The sequence below is a fragment of the Pyxicephalus adspersus genome, chromosome 12 (genome assembly GCF_032062135.1).
Source record: "Pyxicephalus adspersus chromosome 12, UCB_Pads_2.0, whole genome shotgun sequence".
Taxonomy (NCBI): Eukaryota; Metazoa; Chordata; class Amphibia; order Anura; family Pyxicephalidae; genus Pyxicephalus; species Pyxicephalus adspersus.
This window is the reverse complement of record NC_092869.1, coordinates 2833830-2845051: the sequence shown is the minus strand read 5'-3', so window position 1 is coordinate 2845051 and position 11222 is coordinate 2833830. Positions and strand designations below refer to the sequence as shown.

Sequence of the window (11222 nt, the reverse complement as noted above, 5' to 3'; positions counted from 1 at the left end):
CATTCAATACAGTTATTTTTTATTGAATGCAAAACAAAATAATTTAAAAATGGCTACTGTGCCCCTGGCGGGGGCTGTGCACACTGATGTCACCGGGAACGTCAGCGCTCTCGCTGAGGGGACAGATCGACAAAGTCAGAGAATAACAGGACACTGGAGGATGCTTGGGGTTACCATTTTCAGCTTGTTTTATTACCCCGAGCCACACTCGGGGTTACCAATTTATTCTGATATTCCATTTAGTCTTGTAACTAGTAAAATAGACATTGGATCTGTTCTCCAATCCCGGGGATCGGCTTTTTAAAACACATCCGCTGTTCTGTCAGGGAAACTCCCCATTACTGCAAATTTACTGTTTAGTGTTGGGGAATTTCTAATATCTCCTACTTCCTTCATTATCAGAGGGAGATTGTAGCACAATACGAGTCATGTCAGTGGTATTCCTGTGTATGGTGGGGATATCATCGTCTCTACACATGTATGGTAATATTGGGGTGTCTACTCCATTATAACATTACTGGAAATTAAAGTAATGGAACATAAATGATTCCAAAAAACAGAAATGATCTCCATTCATGTAGAGAATAGTTCCATTCATACCTGGGGGAGAAATTCATATTCTTCTGGTAACATTCTTCTCTTCTTCTACAGTTTGGATAATAATGGCCTGACAGACAGTTCCTGCCCCCACCTGGCATCTGGAATAAGAAATAACCAGACACTGAGGACACTGAGCCTGTCTGGGAACAATCTGGAGGGTCCTCATTTCAGGGATCTGATGGAAGCTCTGACAACAAGCCGGATAGAGGAATTACAGTGAGTATAACAGGACTGACTGAGATAATAATATTCTGGGACAATATCCAAAGTATAGAAATATAATAATTACATAATGTATTCATATCAGATCTCCTTTCTGACTCTAAATAATTTATTATTCATCGAGTATATTTGTCTAAAAAATTGCTGACAGATGGTCGAATCTGTCTACGTCTTCTTTCAGTTCCTATTAAACCCCCGGCGTTCTAATTCTTTCCAAATTTCCACACAAAATACGTTATTTTTTTTTATAGAAATTTATTTTACATTGTAGGCCTATAATTCTTAGGTATAACTCACAAATAATAAACTTTAATTAAAAAAAACACAAAAATCTGTTAAAAAAATTAAAAAAAGTTAAACATGTAATATAACTGTACAGTAGCTTGTATAATATATATATATATTTAATAAAAATATATATACATAATATAAAGGTTTCCTTGTATTGGCCTCAATACAGTTATTTTGCATTGAATCCAATACAAAATTATTTGAATTTCCCGCCGCTCCTCCAGCCTGCACCATTGTATGCACTGGAGATCGTCTTTGCACACGCTGGGAGAAGATTGAAGGAAGAAGACAAGTCCGGAGGAGCTGCAGGGACCAGCAGGGCCCCTGGGAGATGACAACAGAACAAGGTAAGTGTTTTTTTTACGTTTTTAGTGACTCCGAGTGTGGTACTGCTGGGGAGGGGGGGGTAAAACAATGACTCATTCTGCCACCTAGTGCTCAATCATCAAAATTGCACAGCTGTCACATTAGAAAATTAATGAATAACCAATAAAAGGATATTATGAACAGGTCTAGAGTGAATTGAGATGGGAATATTTATCAATATAGTGCATAGACAGCTGAGACTTTCTGAACTTCAATAGTTGTCACCATTATTCACAATTTTAGTAAACTTCACACCACCACTTGCAGTGTTTTGTGAAAACCCGTACAGAGATATATGTCACTGGAAATGATTAGCTGTTATCATTTTCAGTGACACTAGAAAAACAAATGCTGTACACTCAGCACTGTTCAGTTCTCTGGAGAGGGGAGGATGAGCGGGAGACCCCCTGCTGCGTCCTCCCCCTATCTAATGACAGTGGTCATCCCCTGTCTGTTATAGTTCTGTAGAAAAAATTACAGAGAAATTCCAAGTTATAAACCTCCATTGTAAATGTCTCATTTTGTCACTCTTCTCCCTTTAAATACCTGGACATTAGATGTGTGAAGGCTTGCTCTTCCTTCCTTATAAAATTATATTTACAGGGGATTTATAAAGTGATGGAACGTAAATGATTCCATTAAAGAGAAATTAGCTCCATTCATGTAGAGAATATTTCCATTCATTCTTGGGGGGAAAACTCATTATTCCGAATAACATTTATTATTCAAATATTCTTCTGGTAACATTCTTCTCTTCTTCTACAGTTTGGATAATAATGGCCTGACAGACAGTTCCTGCCCCCACCTGGCATCTGGAATAAGAAATAACCAGACACTGAGGACACTGAACCTGTCTCATAACATTCTGGAGGGTCCTCATTTCAGGGATCTGATGGAAGCTCTGACAACAAGCCGGATAGAGGAATTACGGTGAGTATAACAGGACTGACTGAGATAATAATATTCTGTCACAATATCCAAAGTATAGAAATATAATAATTACATCATGTATTCATATCAGATCTCCTTTCTGTCTCTATAACCAATCCCAGACTGTTATCTTATTCTTGGATCTTATCACACTCTTGTCAGCCAATCTTCTTTTCTCTAGAATCTTTTTAATTCCGATATTTATTTTGGTCTAATAACTAGTAAAATAGATGAAATTATTGGTGGTCATACACGGGGGAATCTGATCTTACTGCAATCAGTGCTATATGGAAACATCCTGCTGACATGACATCCGCTATTCAGTGTTGGGGGATCTCCCCATTACTGCACATCTACTATTCAGTATCTGAATTTCCTGTGTTAGGCAGATCATTCAGGTGAAAGGTTTCCCTTACACACAGCACCATTGTCTGGAAATGCAGGGGTGTTTTCCAGTGTATAGATGTGAATGAGCCCTCAATGTTTTATTTGTATAGTAACTCTGTGAGGATATATTTCTTATCCTTTTTTTATTCCACAAATATTGGGTATTTATCCGCATTAAGGATTCCATATTTAAAATATTATGCAGTGGCAAACTTTAAAGCAGTTGCCATAGTGATAACTGTTGCCAGTTCCATTCCATAGAGAATAGTTCCATTCATTCCTGGTGGAGAAATTCATATTCTTCTGGTAACATTCTTCTCTTCTTCTACAGTTTGTATAATAATCACCTGACACACAGTTCCTGCCCCCACCTGGCATCTGGAATAAGAAATAACCAGACACTGAGGACACTGAACCTGTCTGATAACAATCTGGAGGGTCCTCATTTCAGGGATCTGATGGAAGCTCTGACAACAAGCCAGATAGAGGAATTACAGTGAGTATAACATGACTGACAGATAATAATATTCTGGGACAATATCCAAAGTATAGAAATATAATAATTACATAATGTATTTATATCAGATCTCCTTTCTGACTCTATAAATTTTTTATCCAATCTCAACCTATTATCTTATTCTTGGATCTTATCACACTCTTGTCAGCCATGTAATCTTCTTTTCTCTAGAATCTTTTTAATTCTGATATTTTGGTTTGATAACTAGTAAAACAGATGAAATTATTGGTGGTCATACATGGGGGAATCTGATCTTCCTGCAATCAGTGCTATATGGAAACATCCCGCTGACATGACATCCGCTATTCAGTGTCGGGGGATCTCCCCATTACTGCACATCTGTTATTCAGTGTCTGGATTTCCTGTGTTAGGCAGATCATTCAGGTGAAAGGTTTCCCTTACACATGGCACCAATGTCTGGAAATGCAGATGTGTTTTCCAGTGTATAGATGTGAATGAGCCCTCAATGTTTTATTTTTATCTGGAATAGGAAATAACCAGACACTGAAGACACTAAACCTGTCTGTGAACAATCTGGAGGGTCCTCATTTCAGGGATCTGATGGAATAATATTCTGGGACAATATCCAAAAGATAGAAATATAATAAATACATAAAGTATTCATATCATATCTCCTTTACATCTCTATAAACAGCTAATCCCAGACTATCTTATTACACAAGTTTGAAACAAAATCATGTCAAAATAATAAATACATTTAAAAAATAAATTTAATAATATATTTAATATTAAAATTTTTACATGATTTTGTGCTTCAAACTTTATTATACTCGTACTTTTTTTATTATACTGTAAAATAAATTACTTGTTTTAGACATATAAATCCAGTGAATTGCATTCAATACAGTTATTTTTTATTGAATGCAGAACAAAATAATTTAAAATACCTGCTGCACACCTAGCAGCAGCTGTGCACACTGACGTCACCTTGGAACGTCAGCGATCTCGCCGAGTGGACAGATCAATTGGTGGTTGTCATATGAGGTACCAAAAATGATCTCACTGGTAGGAAAAAAATGTGATAAATAGGGGGTCCTCCGCTCCAGATTTCAGGGGCCACACATAATGCACATACAATACACATGGCTTACAATAAACAGAGACAGTTTCCAACTGTGTAATTCTAATATTTTATTCATGTATTTAAACTAAAGAAATACTACAGACGTTTGTGGATCTGGACCCTCAAGCACTGGTGTAGAGGGCCCCTGCTATAGACTTTAAAAACTGTATGCTAATAAATATAGTAAAATAAAAGATAAAACACCATTAAATGTGTATGATCATAACCCCATGAATTCACTGGCTTCAATCACCATTAGGAACAAGGTGTACTAGCGATCTCACTTGTTCTCTCTCCTTGCTTGTATGTAATATGAAAAGAAGGGGAAAGGGTAATTCAGAGGCTGGGAGAACTCAGAGGGGGGAAAGGGATTTGTGTACATCAATAACTGAGACATTCTGAACTTGCACATTCTGAGACACTCTGCCTTATCTGGAGATTAAACTTCTCTTCCTCCAGACACAAAGAGTGCCCTCTTGTCCTTTGTAATGATCTCAAAGTGAATAATTGGGAAGAGAGTTCTCTTATATAGACCATTTATATATTTATACAGGGTGATCATATAGATTCAATTCAGCTAATCTCTCCTCATAGGTGAGCTCCTCCATTCATTTTATTAGTTTAGTTGCCCTTCTCTGCACTCTCTCCAATCACACAATGCCCCTGATTCATCAATAAAATCTGCGCTCGCTGGAAGCGCGAAAGTACGCGCGACCAGCGAGCGCGGTTTCCCACGGTCCGGACTCGAGTGTGCTCGTACACGCGCCTCCTCACTGCCAGCCGGATTCCTGCCTTCATAATAATGAGCAATAGGGGGCGCGAATCTAGGTCTGCTTGTAGATTATAGATGTTCTGTATAGACCTAATTCCATTACATAGTTGGGTGTCATCTGCAAACACAGAAATGGTACTTTTAATCCCAAACTCTATATCATTTATAAAGATACACCACTAATATCCTTAGATCATTCAGAGGATGAATCATTAATTACAAGTCTCTGGATGCCTTCTTTAAGCCAGTTCTCTATTCATTTACAGATTGACAATTTTGTAAACCTATTGACCCTAATTTGCATATTACTGTCTGTATGCTACGGTGTCAAATGCTTTAGCAAAGTACAAGTACACTATAACAACTGTTATTCCATTGTCTACCTGTTTACTTACTTCCTCTTAATTTGTTTGACAACTTCTGTCTTTCAAGAAACATCCACCTATATACTTTATCCTAAACAGGCCACATCCCTAATCATTGCAAAAGATATTGGATGAAAGAGATTAATTTTAAGCAGAACTTTTAAAGCCAGTACCATCAATATATTACAAAAATAACAAAATTTTATTAATAATAAACATTAAAAACAAACATCATTTCAAATACATAAAACATAATAAAATAGTGTGTGTATATAATGACCTCTCCTTACAGAATACCCCCAAAGGGTTTAAATTCTGCATTACTTCTCAAAGTGTTTCGCAGAAAAAATCCGCTTCTTCAGGAGGAAGGAGAGAAGTCTGATGTTTGTACTTCCAGCAGCCCTCTTATTTAAAATTGTTGCAAGGAAGGAGGTGGTTATGGCGGCAATGGTATATTCAAATCCCGTTTAGCTAATTAGTTAGTAATCTCTTTCAATTTTCAATATAAATCACAGTGATCAGTTTCATGTCCTTCAGTCCTAAAACAGATATAGGAACATACAGCCCAACAGCACAACCATGTTCCTATTCCATCGACTTCCCTTGCAAGCGAGTCCACTTCTGTCTTTCTTGAAGCCATGCTGACTATCACTTATAATATTTTTTTCTAGCAGAAACTCCTCTGTGTGGCTCTTTATCAAACTCTCTAAGACCTTTCCAACTATGGACGTTAATCTAACGGGTCTGTAGTTACCCTGTAGTTGGTCTGTAGTTGGCCTTACGTCAATCTATCAGTACCTTGCCAGTGACTAAAGAGTCTCTAAAAATTAGAAATAATGGCTTTGAAAAAACTGAGCTCAGCTCTTTGAGGACACGTGGATGTAATCCATCAGTTTCTGTTGTTTTGTCAACCTTCATTTTGCTCGACTGTTTCTCTATTATTAAAAGTTTGAGCCATTGTGACTCATCAAGGAATTGATATTGCTATTATGAATTTGAAACGTGAGCTCTGCCTCACTTGTCAACAGCTTTTTCAGCCTGCATCATTCCCTGCAAGCTCATGGTGTAAATTATTCTCCATTACTACATATGCTTTATCTTCTGTCCTCTCCTACATGGTGTTGCAGTTTCTACAATCTTTATTCAATGAACTTGAGATTTTATATGTGGAAGTATGGATCTCTATAATATTTCTCTTCAGGAAGCATTAGGCGAAACGCTCTGAGGAGAATTATATTGAAAATGTAAACTTCTTGCAACATATTATGACATTGGAATTTGTCACTGTTGGAATTTGTGTTTTTTTAAATAAATATATGAAATATTTTTATGATATGTACCTGAAAAGCCCCACCTATGTATCACACAATTGTAACTAATCAATAGGGATGTGGTATGAATGAAAACTGAGCCTGTATCTTAGAATAAATTCAGCATCATTAATAAGGAATTGCTCTACGCTAGTCCACCCCCACCAACCAGAGCCATCCCTGCCCTGGTGAATGACAACTGGGAAAAGAAAGTCTAAATGTGACTGGTGACTGTGGGATCACACTCTATTATTCTCCATAGTCCAGTGACCCCACACTGTAAGAGAAGATGACAGATTGGTGTATTAGACATCCTGAAGAAAGCTGGGACATAGTGCGAGTGCTCTGGTAAGCTCTGATGGCCATTTATATATTTTCTTTTAGGATCAGATGCTCCATGTCAGGTGATGCAAGAACAAAACTCAAAAAGCTGGAAAAGCTGTGTCCAAGCCTGAAGGTTTTTGTATAATGACTCCAAAGGAAGAGGATCTACTTCAGCTGTGTATGTTGTGAAGACATTGCTATGAATGAGATTATGAAATGAGCAAACTCAACCAAAAGCAGAACAAATCCTCATAGATAAGCACATCCAGGAGAAGGGGAAAAAGATTTTTTATATTTCTTTATCAATGCAAATATCCAAGACATTAAAAGATTTAAAGGTTTTAAAATGCAAATATCCAAGACATTAAAAGATTTAAAGGTTTTAAACCAATGGGCATGTCATGTTTTATTAACATTCATGTGTATAGCATGTAATTTATGTACATTGTGCAGCTGTGTTTTGCCTGTTGTCTCTGCTTCCTGCAATTATTTAGAGCTGCAGTCCAATATACCCCTCTGTTTTACTTTTTCCTGGTCTTTACCCCTGTCTGCTGACTGGCAGAGGGTGTCTGAGGTCTCCCTGAGAAAATGTTATTTTACTTCCTGTACTGGAAACACAACAGAAGATGTGGGGAAATCTCACCTTAGTTGTCATTTGAACCACTGGGCCTGGTTTATTTAAGTTCTCCAAGGCTGGAGAAGATACACTTACATCAGTGGAGCTGGGTGATTCAGCAAATCTGGAATTATCTGGTCCAGGATTAAAAATATTTGCTAGCAAACAGAAAACGTCTTTGAAGAAATCCATTCCAGGTTTTCTTGATCACCCAGCTTTACTGATGAAAGTGTATCCTCCCCAGCCCTGGGGAGCTTTAATAAATCAGGCCCATTGTCTCCCCTGGATAATTTATTTTCAATTCCTGCAGTGGTCACATGGGTGGGTAGGGGTCTAGGGCTAACTATAGTTATGCAAGATTTCTAAGTGGCCCTGATATTGCAGCTATTTCCTATTTAAGGGTTGTTGGGTTAGCACAACTTATTTAATAAATTATGTCTCCCCAACAATAATGCTTTACCAGTATATACTGGTTTATGTATACCATATATGAGGTCATCCTAAAGGAATGCAGCATATCCTGTAACTGGTATCCTTATAAGGTAAATTGCTGGTTTAAGGGATGATCATTGGTCAGTACTGGTCAAACACTGGCCATTGTCTCAGTTTCCTGGATAGTTAAAAAACACAGTGCCATGCTTAATAACTAGTCTTGACCAGAAGTAACTGTATGCAACATGTTTTTTGTTGATCATCTGCCAAGCCAATAATTTGGAAGACTCCTTGGATAATGAATGCAACTCACGTCCGCAGCTAAGTATTTTTGGTATATCTAAGTCTTTGTAACTGCATTGTTTTATCTATCCGTCTTTATTATTAAATAGTATAATCTTTCAAGTTTGTGTGTTATCTCTCTTTGTAAACTTCAAATTCAACCCATCAATTTTTGCATAAACTGTCACAAATTATATCCGTGACATAACAGGATAGCTCAATATAAGTCCATAACTACTGAAAACTCATGATTAAACACACTAATACTGAGGTAAAGTGGGGGAAAAAAACAAACAAAATTCAATGCAGACAACTGAAGATAAGAGAAATAAACCTCCTTACCTACATAATAACACAACAAAACAAATACAATTATTAAATGTAACACAGTATTTTCAACATCCCATCATATACAAATTTACCCACATTAGGATTCAATTCCTAGCACAAAGTAGTATTATATTTTCCACTAAAGCCGTCTCCAAAATAACACAGAGTCAGAAATCAAGTTTTTAAATTCTAGGTAGAGTAGGACAAGCCTAGAACTCCCCAATGTTTTTTTTTTTTTTTATTGTTGCCAGTATCTCCGATGTGTATGTTAGCTTGTTCCACACCTAGGAAATGTCCCTTTTATTCCTGTCGTGGTGCTATCATATGTGCCACCTTGTCCCCATATTTTCCCAGAGTAAAGTTGTCCTGGTTGTCCTTGTCACAGGAAGACCCAGTCCCATAAAGTCTAAATAATACCCTGCCTCAGAATGACCCAGTTCTAGGATGTCCAAGCAACGCCCTGTCCACAGAAGCACTAATATCAGGGTGTCCAAGTAACTTCCTGTCCCAGAAAGGCCTAGTGCATAGGTGTTGAAACTTTGGTGAGGTGAGGCCAGATTTGGTGAGGTGAAAATGGGGGCCGACCATTCAGCCTTAGATTCTTTGAACCAGTAACATTAAATGCAAATGAACCATTTTATGAGTTTTTTTATTGCAAATGCCATACTTGTTTTTACCAAAATCATTCTGCCAAAATGGATGAATAGGCTTTGCTATTGTACCCTGACACTTTTTTACGGGGTCTGGTCAAATGTGCACTGACAGGCTTGGCCACTCTTCTCATGCCAAGCACCATAATACTTTCTTTGTGTTTTACATATATATATATATATATATATATATATATACACACACACACACACACACACACACACATGATTATGTTGCCGAATAACTAACAGTAGTAAAATTCAACAATACCAGTAACATTGAAGTTTTATAATATAAATATTAAAAACAAGTGATAATACAGCAAGACATGCAAACCGGATGCATGAATTATCCTCTAGGCGTTTCATGGATCTGGTCCACTTGTTGTATTAATCTCTGACTGTGAATTTTATTAGGTGATTTTTGTCCTGAGCAAGCTATCTGCTTGGTAGAACTTCATAACAGAGTTTCACCTGGAGGACGATGTGACATTCTTCCTAACTTTAAAAAAGTTAGACCAATATATACATTTAACATGTTTAAAGACACATGTAGCACTTTCAGAGTGCTAGTCACATGACTATACACCAAGGACATGATCTATACCGGTCATCAAGCTACATACACATTTCCAATGGTTCTTGCCTGATAATCAGCTCAGGGCTGATACTGGACGAGAATCTGAAGTGTGTACAGCGTGTGTCATTCATGGTTCGAACGACTGTCCTGGCAGATCCACGACGGTGAACGAAGAACGAACTGCTCTGTCGTTTCCCCCCCCCACCATAAAGCAGAACAGTGCTGTAAATACAGCAATCGTTCATGTATCGTGCAGTGCTTAGTTGTTGTAAAGGATCATAAAAGATCCTATAATTGCAAGTGTGTATGCGGTTTAACAGACCAAGTTCATAAATTTCCCCTTATCAGATATTTCTTGGTCTGACAACCAGCATCCTTCCAGACCCTCTAGTTTACAACACCATTGAAAAATTTGGAGTTTTTTGTCTCTGAGTGTCATAAAACTAAGATAAGGCTAGTAGAGTGGCCTCTGATTGACCTCTGAGCTGTATTCAGAAACCCATTTACTAATAATCTTTATATTTCTAATATATCACTCTGTATAAAGCTGGGCCAATATGGTGAGCATTTTATGACCAAAAACTATTCTCCTAGGCCTCGGGAAAGCCTGGAAACCATATTTAGCCTGGTCTGGTGAACCATAAGTCCCAAACATGCCTACTTTGGTCTCTGTACACTCCTTATTTTGTGTTGATTAATAATCTGGGGATTGGCAGTTCATAAAACTCAACAAGAGGCCATGCAGCCCCTCCACCCAAGATAGTGTTGTCTCTACAGAAAGATGTGTCTTACAGGAAGGTAAATGTGTATATTCTGATGGAACCAGTGTTTTAAAGTAATCCTGTCATGATGGATTTTCTGAGGCTGCCATATTTACAGCCTTTTAAAACAAATGCTATATTTCCTTAAATTTCTTGAGAACAGTGAGCTCTTTTTACAATAGTTAGTTCAAAAGCCTGTGCACTCATGTTAAAATAAATATGACAAGTTAATGATCTCATTATCACACTGTACTGCTAGTTTCAGATACATAGATGATGTTGCACATTAAATGCAAACATGTAACAAAGTTCTAGCAGAGTTCCCTCTAGTGGAATAATTTATAATAACAAGGATTTATTTTTGGCATAAAATATGTATGGATTTTATGGATTACATATCCAC

The 11222-nt window shown here is 37.3% G+C and overlaps 1 protein-coding gene across 1 annotated transcript; it reads left to right on the top strand.

Moving 5' to 3' along the window:
* Nucleotides 1-562: 562 nt before the first annotated feature.
* Nucleotides 563-3296, top strand: LOC140342474 (ribonuclease inhibitor-like). Its single transcript, XM_072428671.1, has 3 exons — nucleotides 563-816; nucleotides 2245-2409; nucleotides 3128-3296. Exons 1-3 carry the CDS (start codon nucleotides 563-565, stop codon nucleotides 3294-3296), a joined length of 588 nt encoding a protein of 195 aa, XP_072284772.1.
* The last annotated feature ends 7926 nt before the right edge of the window (nucleotides 3297-11222 follow it).